Source organism: Equus przewalskii, chromosome 6 (assembly GCF_037783145.1).
Source record: "Equus przewalskii isolate Varuska chromosome 6, EquPr2, whole genome shotgun sequence".
Lineage (NCBI taxonomy): Eukaryota > Metazoa > Chordata > Mammalia > Perissodactyla > Equidae > Equus > Equus przewalskii.
The window spans coordinates 76,543,547-76,562,990 of record NC_091836.1 but is presented as its reverse complement, the minus strand read 5'-3'; the positions used below and the strand labels follow the sequence as shown (position 1 = coordinate 76,562,990).

General features: G+C 39.2%; 3 protein-coding genes across 4 annotated transcripts; 1 reads left to right on the top strand and 2 right to left on the bottom strand.

Moving 5' to 3' along the window:
- The first annotated feature begins 2,467 nt into the window (after positions 1-2,467).
- On the top strand, positions 2,468-3,415 carry LOC103542855 (olfactory receptor 2D2-like). Its single transcript, XM_070626151.1, has one exon. The coding sequence runs from the start codon at positions 2,468-2,470 to the stop codon at positions 3,413-3,415; it is 948 nt and encodes a 315-aa protein (XP_070482252.1).
- A 2,261-nt stretch (positions 3,416-5,676) lies between these two features.
- On the bottom strand, positions 5,677-6,651 carry OR10A4 (olfactory receptor family 10 subfamily A member 4). Its single transcript, XM_008509787.2, has one exon. It carries the CDS (start codon positions 6,649-6,651, stop codon positions 5,677-5,679), a length of 975 nt encoding a protein of 324 aa, XP_008508009.2.
- An 8,774-nt stretch (positions 6,652-15,425) lies between these two features.
- LOC103542854 (olfactory receptor 10A2) lies at positions 15,426-18,556 on the bottom strand. Of its 2 annotated transcripts, XM_070626727.1 has the most exons (2): positions 17,633-18,529; positions 15,426-15,449 (listed from the first exon to the last, which is right to left on the bottom strand). In XM_070626727.1, the coding sequence occupies exons 1-2, from the start codon at positions 18,512-18,514 to the stop codon at positions 15,426-15,428; spliced, it is 906 nt and encodes a 301-aa protein (XP_070482828.1). In that variant the 5' UTR covers positions 18,515-18,529. The 2 variants fall into 2 exon arrangements, with proteins under 2 accessions (XP_070482828.1, XP_008508010.2); XM_008509788.2 differs by lacking the exon at positions 15,426-15,449 and having other exon boundaries at positions 17,603-18,556.
- Between the last annotated feature and the right edge of the window lie 888 nt (positions 18,557-19,444).

Sequence of the window (19,444 nt, the reverse complement as noted above, 5' to 3'; positions counted from 1 at the left end):
AAGGATGTTTGTTTACTATTTAATTTTCCCTGAGATCTGGACACATGCACTAATTTCTCCTCTAGGAAAGGTATGAGCCGTGGCAGAGAGAGAAGCAAATCTAAAGGACAAGAGGTGAAACAGGAGAGTTTGAGAAGCAACCAGGTAGCACCTTCCACTAGATGAGTAGTAATTGAAAAACTACCCATCTTAAAATAGCTTTTGTTCTCAAAATTTATTTTTGTGTCAGTTATTTTTATAATAGAGTACATTCCCCTTTAGAAGCAATTCTATATTAGTTTGATTTAAGGAATCATTAGATCATAAAGGCTTGTTTGGCCCAGTATAGTCATTCACTAAACCATTATCTGCTGTGAATTTATTATGTTCCAGGGACCCCACTGGCAATGGGGATGAAACACAACTATAGTTCCGTCCCTCCTCTCTGAGATTCTTTGTCCTCAGGAGCTGGGTCTTTTGTCTGTATCCCCATTTCCAAGCATGTACTTTGCCAATAACATTTGCTCGACAAATAAGGTAATTGAATATTTGAAGTGTGATGAATGTTCAAGGAAAGTGATGCTAACTCTACGTAGTGGACACACCTCTGAACAGAGGGACTATGCTGAGCAAAAGCCAGTGGGATATAAAAATGCAGTGTATCCTAGTTATGTGGCAGGGAAAATGGCTATAAATGTGGCCTGTGGTCAGATAAGGGAGCCATAAATGATCATCAAGCAGAGATGTGATTGTTCATATTAATGTTTTATTTATTCTCTTATTATTTCAATGTTGAATTGATATTTTTCATTGCTTTGACTCACAGACCTGTCCAGATGCCTAAGAGTCCATCATTAGATTAATGATATGGAGTGTAATTCTAACTTTTTGAGAAAACTCCTGGGAATTCCTTTAACCCAGCATTTCTGAACTTAGAATTCAGGGGGTTCTTCAATTTAGATGTGAATGCTACTTCTTTATTTTTCCTTTACTCTAACTGAAATTTAAAATTTCCTTTTTGCTTGAATGTAGGTAACTAACCCAAACCAGCACTGGCAGGATCCATAACTTTATTACCAATAGAAACCAGAAGTATTTTTATATAACATTACAGTGGTTGAAGATATCTCAAAATATCATTTAAGCTCATCATTTTGAAATTAATATGGTTATTAGATCTGCTACAACATTTAAAAAATTAATACATGAAAGAAGCACATGTATTATGGTGTCACATTTGTTTTCTAAAATTATTTTTATAAGTGTATTTTATATAATTGATTTCCTCGGTAATCCTGTATGTTCTATTTGATGTTTGTTTATTTTTTTGTTTAATGGATTTAAAGCATTATTTGGAAGCACCTTTACCAGACAGATAAAGGGTTGATAGTCCAAACCTTGCATGTGGCCTTAAACTTTAGACTTTAAATTTCTTTCCTCTGTTTCAGGAATAGCTCCATGAAATTTGAGTATTGTTCCCAAATTCTTGGCATTCTCTCTACGGATACTGGTAGGCTTTTTAAACAAGTCTGCTAAACTCTGTGATCAACTTATTTTTATTTACTTTATTTAATTAATGATATTTTATTGAAAAGAGCTCTATGCTGTCTAATAAAGAACACAAAAATGAAAAAGACAGGCACAGTTTTCAGAGGAGTTTTTAATCTCTGGGAGGAGTGGACAGATGACGCAAGGCAGTGAGAGATGATGGGCTGGAGGGGGTGGATTAGTGCTGTTTAATGTGAACACAGAAAAGGAGCCAAGCTCATGATTTGAAATGGAAATGATGTTGTGATGGCATGTCGGCTATTTTGGAAGTTCACTGACAGTTAAGACTGATGTTTGGGAGCTCCAGCTGAAGTTGGGGATGGGATCGCCAAAGAGATTATGGCCCACTCTCCAGAGTTACCCTCTTTGTTTCTCAGCTCTTTTGAAGTAGGTTATTTTGTCTGACAAAAAGTGTCAGTTCTGCAAGGTACTTTGGCTCTTTTTGATTTCTTATACCTTCGTGACTGTTTTCTCAGGGAAGAGACAACAGGAACAGTTGTATGTCCAAAGGATTAAAAAATCTACACCATCACGAGATGGAGGAGGTGTGCCAAGAGCAGAATAAGAATCAAGGGTTTTAGTTGATAATAAAATGAAGTTAAATGGCATGACTTTAAAGACAAAGTTAATCTATTGTTTTTATTATTAGAAGCATGATATTCAGAATAAAGAAGATGGTTGTTGTGATCTACTCTTCACTTGCCAGATGATAGTTAAAATGAATGCATCATTTTATAAAGTATTAAGTTTTGCCACATTGAAAACATTCTAACTAAAGCAGCCTGATCATCTTCTAAAAACCTTATAAAGTGGATTCTTGAAATGGTTGGTAGTTATTGGGACAATTCTTAAGCTCTCCAATGATGAATTATATAATTTTATAGGTTATACACACATATATGTAGTGTGTAGTGACTCTATACTGAGAAAAGAGCAAACTATGACACAGACAAATCAGACACAAGTGACAGAATTCCTCCTTCTGGGACTCTCTGATGACCCACACACCCAGCAGCTGCTATTCATCTTATTCCTGGGTGTCTACCTGGTCGCTGTGCTTGGAAATCTGCTTCTCATGTCCCTTGTTCAGGTTGACTCCCAGCTTCACACACCCATGTATTTTTTTCTCTTCAACTTATCACTGGCTGACCTCTGCTTTTCTACCAACATCGTTCCGCAGGCCCTAGCCCACCTGCTATCCAGGAAGAAGCCCATTTCATTCACACGTTGTGCTGCTCAGCTTCTACTCTTCCTCATTTTTGGGTGTACACAGTGTGCCCTTCTGGCAGTGATGTCTTATGATCGGTATGTAGCCATCTGCAACCCTTTGCATTACCCTAGCATCATGACGTGGAGAGTGTGTGCCCGGCTGGCTGCAGGATCATGGGTCATTGGTGTTCTGGTGTCTCTAGTGGACACCACCTTCACACTGAAGCTACCCTACCAAGGCTGTAATAGTATTGCTCATTTCTTTTGTGAGGCCCCTGCATTGTTGATCTTGGCATCCACAGACACCCGCACTTCAGAGATGGTCATTTTCCTCATGGGTGTCATGATTCTCCTCATACCTGTTTCTCTAATTCTGATCTCCTATGGCCGCATCATAGAGACTGTGGTCAGGATGAAGGCAGCTGAGGGAAGGCTCAAGGCGTTCTCTACCTGTGGCGCCCACCTCATGGTTGTCATTCTTTTTTATGGGTCAGGAATTGTCATGTACATGACACCAAAGTCTTCCGAAGAACAGGAAAAACTGGTGTCTGTGTTCTATGCAATGGTGACCCCCATGCTTGACCCCCTGATCTACAGCCTGAGGAACAGAGATGTGAAGGCAGCTCTGAGGAAAGTAGCCACAAGAAATATTCCATGCAGGCTTGGAATTTTCCACTGATAATGACACCTTCTTGGCTCCCTACTCATAAGACTTACTGAGTAGTTCCCTGAGCAAGACGAATATAGTACGATTCTTATCCTTGTGCCTGGCTGTGGATCCGCCCTCCAATTCTTCATCCAGAAGTTCCTTTCTAGAATAAGGACAATATCTCATGGACCATGGTCTTTTGGCACTTGAGTTAGGAAAACGCCTGAGAAACATTCATATTTTATAAACCCTGGAACCTGTAAAATCTATCTTTTTTATCATTCTATATATTACTATCTATCTATCCCAGATCCTACTCCAACTCCTGTATCTTTTGGTATTTTTAAATCTTTTTGCATCATCAAATAATCAATAATTTAATAAACATCACTTGATCACTTACTGTGAGCTAGGTGCTACATGTATGTGTGCATGCACATCACCTGCATGTGTATTTGAGGTGGGTTATAAAGGTATGTGTATGAGGGGGCACAATATGTGAGCTCTGCTGTCCTTCTTCTCACAACCTTATTAGAGACAGAAGTATTGTATCTAGCAAGGAAGGGTAAAGACAGGGTTTTGGAAACCAACAAGAAATAGTGACTTCCCAGGGCCAGCAAGAGTGAGAGCTGTTACCAACCCTGGGCCCGAAGGATCAAGAGGAAGAGGGTAGCTGTATGTAAAGGGCCACCGGACAGGAGCTGTGGAATAAGGTACATGGAGGCAAGGAAGCCCTGGGGATAAATACTTCAAGCTTATTCTCTACCCACCTTTTGCTTTTCTATTACTATATCCCCCCCAAAATCCGAGATAACCTCCCCATCTGAAGATCCTTAATTTAATCACATCAACAAAGTCCTTTTTACCATGTAAGGTAATATATTTACAGGTTCTGGGGACTAGGATGTGGACATTGTTGAGGGGCCATTATTCTGCCTACCATACCAAGATAAGTAAAATGAATGTGAAGGAGTGATTAAAGCATGGCTAAAATTGGAGACTACACATTTATAATGGTGCCAGTCTGCTTGGTTGTGGGATTGCCATCATGCAAATAGAACCCCATGATCTTCTTTTTCATTTGCAAATTATTATGGTGATATTTCAGAATGTGCTGCTCTTCTGGAGCCCTTGTTGAATGAGAGCTGAAGGACACCCTGTGTAGGAGGTTGAACTGGTTCTGATACCGTGATGGCACACAGAGGTAGGGTTTTTTTATAGAGTTTATGGAGAGGACATGCCTATGCAGTAAACGTTATTTTACTCTTTTAATTATCAATAATTTCTTATGAATAGTTTATACAAAGCTATGGTGCCCATGTCCCAAGTCTGTTATTTGCCAAGAGCCCAGAATTGGACTATGTTCACTGAACTAAATCATAAAGAGGGGCAGCTACATTGGTTGAGTGAGATGCAAGCTTAAAAAGGACAGTTGATTTCATCCAATCACAGTAAGATTACAAAAAAAACCTAATAAACAAAAAGTCTTTGGGTTATTCATAGCAGTTTCCTATAATTTGTCCACTTAGACTTCGTCTTTCTCCAGAGAAGGCATAGACCAAATAATGTAGCAGATGAAGAAGTTCTCAGTTGCTAGCCCTCAAAACATGTGTACTTTATAAGCCAATGGAGCTTTCTAAGTATCTTTTTATTATCTCTCATTCTCTCTAAAATGTAAATTCCACGAGTCAAGAAACTTGTCTGTTTTATTCACCAATATGTCTTCAGGGCCTAAACAGAGTCTGACACATACTGAATGCTGAATAAAAATTTGTTGAAATTATGAGTTCAAACTCAAAATTTGTTGAAAAAATTAATAAAAAAATGAAAAACACACACTGTACTATCTATTATCATTATTATCATAATGTTACTTTGTAAACAAAAATATACTTGAAAATTCCAGATAGAATTTTTGGACAAATAAAAGAAAGTAAAGCAGAAGATTATAAAATGACATGGATGAAGAAGTTCAAGAAAAGTTAAAACAAATTAAAAAATGGCAAATTGTAGTGAAGTTGTCAACCTTCAGGTAGGCTCCTAATCTATGTAAACTAGCAGCATCCTCAGAGACGCTGGTACCACAGTCCCATAGAATATTGGGCCTACTGAAGTTCTTCCTTTCATCACTCATGTTCTTTCATTCAGAAATGGATCCTAGTGGAAAGTCCAAAATCCCAGTGGGTATGCTGTGACTCCTGGAAAGAGTAAAGACCAAAAACCCATTTGAGGAATTTGTTTTTCTTTCCTTTGTCCTTGCATTCTACCCCTTCAGTTTCCATCTAAGTCAGTCATAGTTTCTGAGGGTCCAGGGTCCTTCGGATGACCCGCCTCAGTGCAGCCTTCACTTCACTATTCCTTAAGCTGTAGATGATGGGATTTAACATGGGAGTCACAACCGTGTAGGAGAGTGACAACAGCTTCTTGCTCTCAGGAGAGTTGCTGGACCGGGGTCGGAAATATGTAAGGATGGCAGTGCTATAGAAGAGGGAGACAACCAGGAGGTGAGAGGAACAGGTGGAGAAGGCCTTGCGTTTCCCCTCAGCTGAGGGCATCCTGAAGATAGTGGAGAGGATGCGGACATAGGACCCCAGGATCAGCAAGAAAGGCAAGAGGATGAATAGGACAGTGGCTGTCAGAGCCTCCAGCTCAAACAGTGAGGTATCAGCACAGACCAGTGCAATGACTGGAGGGCTGTCACAAAAGAAGTGGTTCACTCTGTTAGGGCCACAAAAAGGGAAGCTGAAAATCCATGTGGTTTGCACAGTGGCCACTGGAAACCCTGAGAACCAAGAGGCAGTTGCCAGCTGGGCACAGGCCCTGTGGCCCATGATCACTGGGTAGCGCAAAGGGTCGCAGATGGCCACATAGCGGTCATATGCCATTGTGGCCAGGAGGCAGCACTCAGCAGCCCCAAAGAAGAAGAAGAAATACATCTGAGTTGCACAGCCAAGGAAAGAGATGGTTGTGCCTTGAATGATCAGGGTCCCCAGCATCTTGGGCACAATGACCAAGTTGAAACCTATTTCCAGGAAGGACAAGTTCCTGAGGAAGAAGTACATAGGACTTTGTAGGGAAGAGTCAGCTGTAGTGACCAGAATGATGAGGACATTGCCCATTAAGGTAACCAGGTAAATAGTCAAAAAAAGGAGAAAGAGTAGAGCTTGTAGCTCAGAGGACAAGGCTGAGAAGCTCACAAGAACAAACTCACTGACAATTGTCCAGTTTCCCCACGTCATTCTTCTGCCTCGGATTTCACTGGGCATTCACACTCCAGGAAGGTATAAGAAGTCTCCATATGGTAGTTAGACCTCTATTATACCCTTAGAAAGGGAACCTCCTATGGCCTAATTCTCCACCTTCCTTGTTACAATTGTTGAAGATCAAACAACTGTACTTTCCAAAATGTAAAAAACAAGTCTGACTGTTGGATTCACAATTTTTGGAATACTAACTTTGTTTTCAGACTGAATTGAGGTATACCATATATATCTCTATATCTCCTGACTTTGCTCTGCTCTATAGAGGATGGCCAAAGTCACAGCTTCACTTTTGTGCTCCTACCCTCTCTCTTCAACAGTCAGTGGTGCTAAAAAACAAGTCAGGCCAAGCCTTTCTGAAAAGAGAGGTCTTGATGCACAATGAAAGATGGTGAGATGAGCCAGGGGATGTTTTCTGCAAAACAAAAGGTTGAGATGGAGAAAATCAACGAAAGTGAACCAAGAGTTATCAGTGATCCCTGAAGAAGAGACCTAAATGTGTCCTAATCTCGAGTAGCCCATATTCAGGAAGATTTCAGTATACTGGAGGGATCTTCATTTCTAAATTCAGACACTTGCAATTTAAACAAGACACATAATATGGAAACTGTGGTTTATTTTGATCCCAGGGCTAAATGTTCTCCATGTGGCTATTTGTGATCAGACAAAGGGAACATAGACTCCAATAGTGTCCAACCCTGGAGAGAATCTAGGCGTGTTAAGTATAAACCCTTTAATCAGCTTCTCTTGGTTAGCCGGTGTCTTGACTCCCAAGAAGTATGAAGCTTAGATTTTACATGTTAATAAAGACCAACTCAAATATGCAAGTGTGACAAATAATATTAAATTCTATGAAAAAGAAATAGAAGAATAGAAGGTTTCATCATTACATCAATAACTAAACTTCAAAATTGGGATCCTGCAATTCTTTCTGATGACTATAAACTTAAATGAAGGAATAAATCTCACACACTTGCGTGGTGACTGGCACATAAATATATGCTCAATAAACGCTAACCACTATGATTATTATGATTTGATGCTAGACCTACCTTCCAAAATCTACTTCTTATCTAACCCATTGCCCAAACTCACTGTAGTCCCTGCTTTTCAACCTCTAAGAGAAAACAATAATTTATTCAATAAATACTGATTATCTTTTGTGTGCCGGACACTCTTCCAGATACTGAAGATGGTACATTAGTAAATGAAATAAACAAAAGTATCTGCCCTCATAGAACTCATTTTCTAGTAGGGAAGACAGATTATAAACAGATTATGTAAATAGAATGTATAGCATGTTAGATGATAAGAACAATGGAGAAGAATAAAGCACTGGAGAGGGGATAGACATTTTGGATGGGGGGAGGGTCAAAGAAGGCTTCCCTGAGAAGATGATGTTTGAGTAAAGTACTGAGCAGGCGCAAGACGTGAAGTCAGGGTGGTGAAAGAATGAGGGTGGTAAAGAGCTAAAACAGTAAGAAAACTCTATTTTAGAATTTTTGCCAGGGAGGCACTGAGAAGTTGAATAATTTTTCCAAGGTTAGACAGCCAGCAAGTGTGGCTTCAGGCTATGCATCCTGGGCAGTCTGACTTCAAGTCATGGCTCTACTCATCAGTTGACACTTTCACTCACTTTCTGAGAATAATAATCATCTGAGGTCACAGGTGAGGGCAAGCAGGAGTGTTTGGCACAGGTTGGTACTAAGAGAGCAAAAAGCAAGACAATTTCTAGAGAGGGGCATTTTATGTTTTAATGTATTAGCAACACTGGAGCCCTGGAATATCACTTTCATAGTCTTTATCTTAGAATAATCATTAATTTATGTCTCCATCTCATATTCTAGATAGTATACTCCTTGAGAGTAGAAATTGTCTTATTCAACTTTTTATCCCAGTGCCTAGAAAGGTAGAAGCCCAGTAAATTGTTATTGAACGAATGAATGAAGAATGAAGAAAAACATGGAAAATAATCAGGGAAAGATCTGTTTAGATCGAATGTAGGCACGGTGGGACCCATTCATAAGGAACTTAGACAGAAACGTCTACGTACATCAACAACACAGCCTCATCCAATTTACACAGATTTAAAGAGTGGTGAGAGTTATAAATTACACTCATTGCCTCTTCCATCCCAAGCCTCCTCCTTTTGTCTACCCTGCTTCAGCAAATGATACCACCTGCTGTATAACCCAGGATCTGGGGTAAAAATCCTTTAATTCAGCCCCTAAACTTGATTATTTTTCCTCCTAAACACTGATTCAGTGCCACATTCTCCATCCCTACCACAACATCTTTAGATTCTGGCTCTTATTTTCTCTGGCCTGGAATATTTGTAGGAACTTGATTCCAACTCATTCTCTTCAACCTATCCTTGACTTGTGTGTGATCTGACAGCAACTCTAAGGTAGTTACCTGCTTAACATCTTTCAATCACTCCCTACTGTTCCTGGGATAAGTACAAACCTGTTAAAAAGGTCTTTTTCTCTGATATATACTTATTTTTCCAGCTTCAAATCCTCTGCACAGCCAGTGTTCTGGTCACATGAGAATGCTCTCTGTTCTGTGCACACATCCTGTTCTCTCCCTCCTCCTTGCATTTGTGCATGTAGCTCTCTACTTTTGGAAACCTCTTCCTGCAGTTATGTATAACTTTCTGCTCATCTTGCAAGTCCAGCTGAAACACCATTTGCTTTGTGAAGTTTCCCTCTACTCCCTTGGCCTAATCAAGGGATTATTCACTCTCTGATAACACCTTGTGAAAACCTCTATTAAAGCACTATATAATTGTGTATGTGTGCATCTACTTATATTATCTAGTTGCTAATGCCATGAGGAAAACCTGCTCATTTATCATTGCATCTTTTGCACCTAGCAGAGTGCTTAGCTCCAAGTACTTAGAAATTAATGTAGGACTGGCCTGGTGGTGCAGCGGTTAAGTTAGCACATTCTGCTTCTCGGTGGCCCGGGGTTCGCTGGTTTGGATCCCAGGTGCGGACTGGCACCGCTTGGCACGCCATGCTGTGGTAGGCGTCCCACGTATAAAGTAGAGGAAGATGGGCAAGGATGTTAGCTCAGGGCCAGTCTTCCTCAGCAAAAAGAGGAGGATTGGCAGCAGTTAGCTCAGGGATAATCTTCCTCAAAAAAAAAAAAAAAGAAATTAATGTTGCCAAAGGTTTAATTATTTTTATAGCAGTTTGATGACACTATTGGGTCTCTAGTGGAGCCTACAGCCAAGTAAGACCTGCGTGTGTGTGTGTGTGTGTGTGTGTGTGTATGTGTGATTTATGGGTGTTACTTTAGGTTTTATCTTGGAATGAATATTTATTTTATTTAAATTTTTTTGCTATGTTCTAAGAAAATATTTTTAAAACTTTATTACAACAGCTTTGCTTCACTCAGTGTGCATGGATGTCCACTCTCCTAATATTTAATCAAAATGTTTCCCAGGACCAAGCCACAACTCTGTGGCATATCACTTAAGCCATACCCAAAATGGGTTGACACCAATTTTTTAATCTCTACTTTTTGGGCAAATAGCAAAACTACCTATTTTTTCCTATCAACAACTTTAAATCATTTCAGACATGGGTAGGGTATAAATAAATACAGTTATATGTGCTTTCACCTGGAATATATCTTTTTAATGTAGTTATAAAGATCTCATGAAAGAGTTTATCAAATACCTTAGTGAAATGCAGATAAACCATATCAAACACATTCTTTAATCCAAGATCTAATGTCAACTTCCTTGAAAAGCCTTTTCTGACCATCTTCATCCCCCAAATGGGTATAATGAATTGCTCTCTCCCTTGTGCTCCTCATAGCATTTAAAAATACCCTTATTGTAACAATGGTTTTATATCATAATTATTTTTATGTGTCCTCTCCTGCAAATTGTGCACTCCTTGAAGACACAAAACAAATGGTATACATCATTGTATCTACATTGCATTGCCTGGTACCTACAAAGTAACAATAAATATTTATTGAATATTGAACATTTATCTTAATAACATTAATTAATTGGCTTAACAACTAATATTTATCTTAAAAAGTTAATGAAGTTCTTAGTTGTGAAATTCTTAGTGAATCCACGATGGATTAAAGTGTTTGTAAAAAAATCTTTTTAACAATGTTTTAAATTATAGTCTGGTAAGAGATATGGGAATAAACGTAGAATTATAAAACTACACAAACTTGACTTCTTATTGTGATTACTATTATTATCGTTATCATTATAGTTTCCATAGTTTCCAAAAGACTCTAAATCAAACCTTTTGGTAAAGCAGCGTCGGATAGATAGAAAACAATCCAGTGAAGTGTAGCCGAGACCCATGACAGTTGAAACCAGAGGAAAACCGTGGAACAACATAGTTTGAGAATTTCCTAATGACATACAATTAGATGACACTTCTTAGACACCAGCCAACACATGGCAAAAGGCTAGGAGAGAAAAGGTTCTCAGGCTCAAAATTCAGAAGCTATCAAAGAGAATCTCTGAATATTCACTTAATGAAGCTGAAGGGAACCTGCATATGCCTAACAATAGGTTTTTTACTTTAAAAGCAGAGTTGCCCCTCCCTTTTTTCTCAAACCAAATCTTACAGGGAATCTCAACACTTAAATCCAGAAGATGAACGATGGCAGCAGCAGGGGCTCAGAGTCCCACTTGCTTGGCTTTTACTTTTCTCTTGTCCTCTGAAATGGTCCCCTCATGCATCTTCTTAGGACTCGATGGCTGCAAGAAACATACTATGAAAGCATGATTCATGACTCAGCATCTGTCTCCTTCCCGTAGTTGTAATTCCATATATCCCTTCATTTGTCTTGATCCTTCTCCAACCTCTCCCTTTATATTTCCTTCTTTTGGTCTAGGCTTTCCTTTCTTTCTTTCATATCTTTTATCTTTCTTTTCTGTTTTGAATTTTCCATCTGTTTTCCCCTACAAGTAAGGAAAGAGTTGTAGAGGGGAAGTGCCTGGAGATGAAAAAAGATGTAAAAGTGGAGATGAAGAAAAAACTGTCACTGCCCTATATAATGATGTGTGGTTCTATCCATTGTGAAAAATAAAGATGCCTTGAAAATGATGAATTAAATAAGAAAATATTTATTTCATATGTAGGTGTTTGACTCTTTACAAGAGACTTCGAGTCTGTGCCCTGTGCTCTCACCCTTTACTTACCTCCCATGAGTGAGTGTCTGTGTCACATTCCAGAGAAGCTGGGTTTGTCCCTGTAAAGAGGCTCTGAGTTGTGCAGCATTAGTCACTCCAAAGAAGCTCTGGGCTGGCTGTGTCAATCACTCTAGAGGATACCAGGCTGGGTCTCAGGACTATTTCAGTCTCTGCTGTTTACCATAGGGAAGTGATTCCCCCAATGCTTCCTTTTCCTTAGGTGAAGTCGTAGGTTCACTTTCTGACAGGTGTGAGTTTTGAGGAGTTCCCAGGAGTGCAAAAATTCATGGAGATGCTGCCATCCCATTACTGGAGGAAGGTCTTTACTGAAGCTTCAACTTTTCCTGCACTTGTGAGACCACAAGAACAAAAGGACAGAAGTCCACGGTCTGTCTATTCTCCAAGGTTTCCAACTGAGAGAGATTAGGGGAGCATGCTGGTATTCTTTTTTCGTAATTTTATGTTTCCAGCTTTATTGAGGTATAATTGACATACAACATTGTGTAAGTTTAAGGTGTACAATGTATATGATTTGGTACATGCATATATTTTGAAATGATTAGCACAATAGTGTTAGTTAACACGCCCATCACCTCACAATTACCTTTTTGTGTGTGTGTGGTGAAAACGTTTAGGAACTACTCTCTTAGCAACTTTCAAGTATATAATACAGTGTTGTTAACAATAGTCACCATGCTGTGCATTAGATTCCCAGAACTTACTCATCTTATAACTGAGTTTGTACCCTTTGACAAACTTCTCTTCATCCCAGCTCACCCCACCCCCAGCCCCTGGCAACCACCATTCTACTCTCTGTTTCTGTAAGTTCGACTTTTTCAGATTCCACATGTAAGTGAGACCATACAGTATTTGTCTTTTTCAGTCTGACTTATTTCACTTACATAATACCCTCAAAGTCCATCAATGTTGTTGCAAATGGTAGGATTTCCTTCTTTTTTAGGGTGATTAGTATCCCATTTTATATATATATTCGCACCATGTTTTCTTTATCCATTCATCTGTTGATGGACACTTAGCTTGTTTCTATGTCTTGGCTACGGTGAAAAATTCTGCCATGAACATGGGGTGCAGAGATCTTCTTGAGACAGTGATTTCTTTCCCTTCTTGCCAGTATTCTTTTACATCTCTCCTCACTTTTGATTCTCATCAGGCTGGTTCTTAGAAGTGTTTCTGACCTGGACTCAGGAGAAGTTTTCAGGCATGGGGAGGAGAGCCTATTAATATTGTCTAAGCCTAGTAGAGAATATTAATGAAAACTAAGCAAATGGTTAGGGATGCTGTTGGCTGCAGTGGCTATTAACTCCTGGTTAAGATGAGAAGAGAGAAGACTGACTAACAATCTCAAAATCCTAACTCGTCTGGAACAGGAATTGAAATTGAAGGGATAAGATGAAGTCCGTGCTTTGGGATAAAAGTTTCTCCCAGCTGATTAAGGCTTCATCCAAAGACTCTAAAGCATATCTAAACATTTCTTACTGTGCTTCTGAAAATGATGTTTGATTGCCTGTTCTAACTGAAAGCAGTGACCATATCTGACTTGTTCATTATTGTTTGCTTAGCATCTAGCACAGTGCCTGCACGTATATGCCTGACTTTTTCCACAAGGCATCTTTAAAATACTGAGCTTCCACCACATCCTCCACCTATGTAACTTGAGATTTTCCATTTTGATTGACTAGGATGACACGTTCATATTGGACTTTGCTCTAGAGAAATGCTTCACATTTCCCACAGAAGTGATAATAGAGAGGTGACTCAGTGGATAAAAAAGAATAGCTATTTATTGTTCCCCTTGATAACCCATTTCTTTGTCTAGTATATAATCTAAATCTCTGTTAGCTCCTATGTTTACTTAGAATTACAGCCCAAGATTATGTGACAGAAGAAATACTTACGTGACTTCTCTTTGCTATTCTTCTCATTCTCTCCTTCTTCCCAAGTCCTGCTTACTAGCATTTGGAGGAGAAGCTGTTGTATTACTCCAATGACCAATGAACAAATGCGTAAGATCTACTTTGAATGTTTATTCATTCATTCAACAAATATGCCTAACATGAACCAGACGCTGAGGTTACACTAGTAAATTTAATTGACAGTGTCCCTGGTCTCATGTAACATACAGTTTAGAGGTGAAGACAAACATCAAAGAACCATATAAAAATTTGAATTTACAACTGTGATGAATATGTAACTAGAAGAAAATGATGTAGCTGCAAAAATAGCACCACCATTTCCCACTTTCTTGGACATAACTATGAGTATGAGAAACTTTGATTATAATTTAGTATGGTTATTATGAGCAGCAACCCCAAAGCTTCAGCTATGTCTTTGGATGGCTAAGAGAAAAGCCTTTAAGAGGTAAATTAATCATCATAGCCTACATTCTCAGTCCCAGCAATCTCAAAGGGGCCCCTTTTGTAAAAAGTGAAATGAAGAAAAAGACTATCACCACCCTATATAATGATGTGTGGTTCTGAGTCCATTGTGAAAAATAAAGATAGCTTGAAAATGGTGAATTAAATAAGAAAATACTTATTTCATACTTATGTGTTTGATTCTATTGTTTCTGATGATTAATGAATATCCTTGGGGATGTGTTTGAATTTGTGTGTTTGATTCAAATTACTCATCTGGAGAAAAATACATGTATTAGAACTCACACTGATGGGTAGATGTTGTAGTTGGAGAGGTCACCATACATTGAACTGAGTTCTAGATTTAGGGTTTCAGTGGTCATTTTTTTCAGTGGCCACTTTTAAATGTTCTGGTCAAAGCTTTTGGGGTCTTTTCTTGACTCACTCAGAGGATGAAAAGTACTTATAAAGGGCAGGCTGTAGTGGATACTGTTGGAGTTCCTCCTCAAACCTCCTGAGTCGCTTTGACCAGCTCTGTGTATCATTCTTCAGCTTGTACAAGCTTTACTTCTAACAGCTTGTATCTGAGACCTTCAGAAGAATGCCCTGGGCACTGGGGACCCTCTTCAGGGGACAGAGGTGACTGGAAGTTTTAATTCTACTCCACAGTCCACCAGTAGCCAGTGGATGTTTGGAGTGGGAGTACAAAAGCCTACTTCCTATGACCCGAAGCAGAACAAACTCTGAGGTTTATTTATGCTTTGGAGTTCCCTACTGGACCAGGCTGAGTCTGGGATTTCACCAGAAATTATATTTTTTCTTAGCTTCTTCTCCGTTTCTACTCAACTTTCCTCACCTATCTAGTGGTTTTTCCTTAATGACTCACTTGCACTTGAATCCTTGGTTTCATATTTGACTCTGGGAGAACCTGGCCTATGATGAAAACCTTTGGCCCCAAGGCAAGATCAGTTGCTGCAGGTTTGGCGTAGATGTTCCTAAAAGGTGAAAGGAGATTTATAATAGGGATATGAAGGAAAAAGCTTTAGGCTTGACCTCTCTGAAAAAAAAAAAAAAGAAAACCTTTTATACCTCCTCTATGGATCTCCTCTAGACTTTCCGACTCCTATGCTCTCCCACAGGAATTGGTCTTACTCTAGAATCAACCCCCCTCTCTTGAGTAGTGTATTTCACCACATGCGAACCACCATCAAGTCGCATCAATTCGTCCACTAAAAATTATTTAGAATTAATTTCTACTGATACCACTTTACTCCCTATCGCCATCATTTCTCCGCTGGATTACCCATATATTTATTCATCTCTCATATACTATTGAAAAACTGGAACATGATTTCATTGTAATGTGAAAGTTTTTATTGGGCAAAGCAAACCAGAATAGATGGTTTGTGATAAGCTTCAACACTGAAGTAAATGTCCTAAGGCCTTGGCATTAGGTGGCCTCTTGGCTCTTTTTAAGAAAATTCTAAAAGTGTGCCTGTATCTGAGGCTTCATTCCCAGAGGCAAGGCCCCCTGGATTTGTGCAGCTTTTGGCTTCTGGAAAGTGGTACTGACTTTCATGACCATTTAAGGGCTGTCCCACTGATTCAGGGCATCACTTCCATCTGAATTGTCTCAGCACCAGACACCCTAGTTCTAAGTAAAGGCTTGTTGGCATTTTCATTCTACTGCTTTGTGCATGTTAAACATCTTCTGTGGCAGCCTCCAGCCTCACTGAGCTGCATGCCTGGGCAGTCTATGTTGTCTCTCTGGGTCCCAGCCGTTGTTTCTATTAACGCTCTAGCTTCAAAGTCGCATACATTTTGAGCGATCTTCCCTAACCCTATTGCCCCATAGGAATTTTAGTGCAGAGTTTTGTGAAACATAAGGTTTTCAGGAATGTCTGTGTCATAATAAAGCAGAAACTCTTGTGCAGCTCTCATTTTCAAAGAGTTACAGGTACATTGAGGGAAGACAAACGTAAAAATAAGTATAGCTTAGTATATAAAAAAAGGTCGCTTATCTATTGATAAACTTGGAATAGCTACATATAGGAGAGAGTAATGTATGCTGCTTGAGGGATTTCAGTGGGACCTTGAAAGATGGATGGATGGATTCAGGTGAAAAGAACCTTTCAAGTAGAGAAAATAGAATCCCACGACATCCCCAACTGCTAATCATCTGAATTATGAGTTCAGAAGTCTGAATGAAATGCATGCCTTTTCTCTGATTTACTCATCTATTTCTTCTATATTCTAGAAAATTTATTTCATTCAAATTAAAATTTAATTGAGTTATTTTTTTTAGCTAGTATATAAGCAAAATTTCAAATGTTTGATGACAAATGCCATTGATGTGGCTTTGGGGAAACAAGCACCCTTACAAACTGCTGGTGGGAGTATAAAAAAGTAAAATAGATTTGGAGGGAAATTTGCAATATATAGCAACATTACACTTGTATTTTCCCTTTGTCCAACAAATCCAATATCTAGATTTCTATCTGTAAGATACACTGGAAAAATATTTAAAAAGATATATGCATAAAGCTACTCTTTACAGTATGATTTATAATTTGTAAAAGACAAATAAACTATGGTATGTTTACAAAATAGAGTACTATGAAGTTATAAAAAGAATGAGCAGTCTTTTGTGGTTAAAGAAGAGTTCCATTGGAGTTAGCTGTATCCATTTTAAGCTTGGATGAAAGCAGCATCATGATTGAAATTTATGATATTACTTCAATGAGGTATAAGAACCTGAATATGGGATAGAGAGAGAGCCAATGGAAGCTCAGGTCATTCTTCCTGGGAAAAATAGAATGAAGAATAAAGTGACTGTTGGAGTTACAAAAATGTAGTATGGGGATTATTGATTCACTTTTCTATATCCATACTACATAAAAGTAAGCTTAAAAGAACTAACACTGCCTCAAGGGCATGAGAACTGAAATAAGACAGTGAGGAGAGAGATGCGTTGGGAGGATCACAGGGTTTTCTATCTGATGAATGGAGTAAGATTTGCCCAAAGGAAGAGAAAGTTACAAGACGATTTTTGATGGGTTTTGCCTTCTTTTAATTATGTGTGTCCCCAAGTTAGGATTACAAGCAATTTCATTCTGTTCACAATGTGGACACAGGAATGTGAATATCTGGAATTACTTGTCTATAGAAGTCTTGAAATACAAATAAGAAAAAGAATGTAAGTCTGCAGTGGACAGGCAGAGGAGTTTGCCAGGTGGTAGCAATAGGTCTAAACTATGTCTGTGCTGTTTTCTCTCCATTGAGCTTTCCTATAGCCATTTCAGCAGCTGGATTTTATCCCAATGGAGATGAGGAGAGAGGCAGAGGAATCCCAAATATGAAACTGATTGTTCCTCATTCAGTAAACTTTAGTCTTATTTCTCAGTGTCTACGGGATGCAGTTTCTGAGGCCTAAAGCCTTGCGGAAGGTTCGGCTGAGGGCATTCTTCACCTCATTATTTCTCAGGCTGTAGATGATGGGGTTCAACATGGGAGTCACAACAGTGTAAGATAACGACAGTAGCTTCTTACTCTCGGGAGAATTATTGGACTTAGGCCTGAAGTAGGTGAGACTTAAAGATACATAGAAAAGGGAGACAACAAGAAGGTGGGAGGAGCAGGTAGAGAAGGCTTTAAGTTTCCCTTTAGCTGAAGGAATCTTGAGGATGGCAGCACTGATGCAAGTGTAGGAACATAGGATCAGCAAGCAGGGTATCATCACAACCAGAATGGTTCCAACGATCGCATAGATCTCAAACAGTGCTGTGTCTGCACAGACCAACTTCAGCACAGGTGGGCTGTCACAGAAGAAGTGGTTCACCTTGTTCGTGCCACAGAATGGAAAGCTGAAGAGCCACGTGGTCTGCACTGTAGCTACAGGAAAGCCTGGAAACCAGGAGGCAACAGCCAGTTTGGCACGTGTCCTTTGGTTCATGATGACAGGGTAGTGCAAGGGATTGCAGATGGCTACATAGCGGTCGTACGCCATGGTGGCCAGGAGGAAGCATTCAGCAACTCCGAAGAAGAAGAAGAAATACATCTGAGTGGCACAGCCAAGGAAGGAGATGGTTGTGTCCCAGGCAAGCAGGGTTCCCAGCATCTTGGGCACAATGACTAGGTTGAAGCCAATCTCCAGGAAGGACAAATTCCTGAGGAAGAAGTACATGGGACTGTGCAGCATGGGGTCAGCCAAAGTAACCAGAATCATGAGGTTGTTTCCCATCAGGGTGACCAGGTAAATGATTAAGAATGTCAGGAAGAGTAAGGACTGTATTTTAGCAGGTAGGGAAGAGAAGCTCATGAGGATAAACTCATTAACTCTTGTCCAGTTTCCTTCAGCCATAGATATAGAAATGAATCTCTAGCAGTGGTCATGCAGAGAGATTTTTTATTTGAAGGGTCAGATTCTAGATTTGTTATTCAGATTCCTTCTTAGTGTCAGGAAAAGAGGCAGAGCAGGATCTCAGCTGGAAGAGGAAGGACATTGTGTTGTCTAAGAATAAAGACATAAATAAGAATGGCCAGAGATGAAGTTCTGAGATGGCCCTGGGTCAGCTTCTAGAGGAGCTGATATTTTCCTATTTGCACATTAACATATACAGAAAGGTCACACCAAATCAGAACCATTTTGAAAAAAAGTGATATTCTTGTAAACACCTAAAGTTTTGAGAAAAGGCTCAATGTTCATGATTTCATTAAAGAACACATACATGTGAATTTATCAAAACTTTAGAAATAGATTCACAGTTATAATGAAGAATAATGCATCTAATAATTTTTATACTCCTCCTGAATCTTTCTTTCCTGGCTAGAATTCGAGAGATGAATGGGGGGCCAGCATATATTGAGGACAGTTAACATATGCATGGGTTTTGTCCTCATGTAGGTGCATTGCGTACATGAGGAAACTGATCCCAGAGAAGTAAAGGAAAAGCAATCAAAGTTGCAGATCTGGAATCCAAACTACATTTGTTAGATTCCAGAGTCCTCCGATTTCTACTGAATCTTGCTTCCTTGAACTGTTCTGCCTTGATCTAAAGATTAACTCATCAATGCTTAAGAAAATTAGAATTGGAATTTCTGCAAAATCACAGTGAAGACAGAGGAAAAGAGAATGAAGAAAATCAACATCACTAACTTCAAGATGTCCAGACTCAACTGGATCCCCATTTTGTATTATTTGTTTCTAATTCACAACTTATTATCAAGAGGCTCTTCTTTCCTAGCTATC

What these genes read in the sequence shown, in the direction of transcription:
- LOC103542855 (XM_070626151.1), top strand. Translation starts at nt 2,468, where the DNA reads ATGACACAGACAAATCAGACACAAGTGACAGAATTCCTCCTTCTGGGA.
- LOC103542854 (XM_008509788.2), bottom strand. Translation starts at nt 18,556, where the DNA reads ATGGCTGAAGGAAACTGGACAAGAGTTAATGAGTTTATCCTCATGAGC.
- OR10A4 (XM_008509787.2), bottom strand. Translation starts at nt 6,651, where the DNA reads ATGCCCAGTGAAATCCGAGGCAGAAGAATGACGTGGGGAAACTGGACA.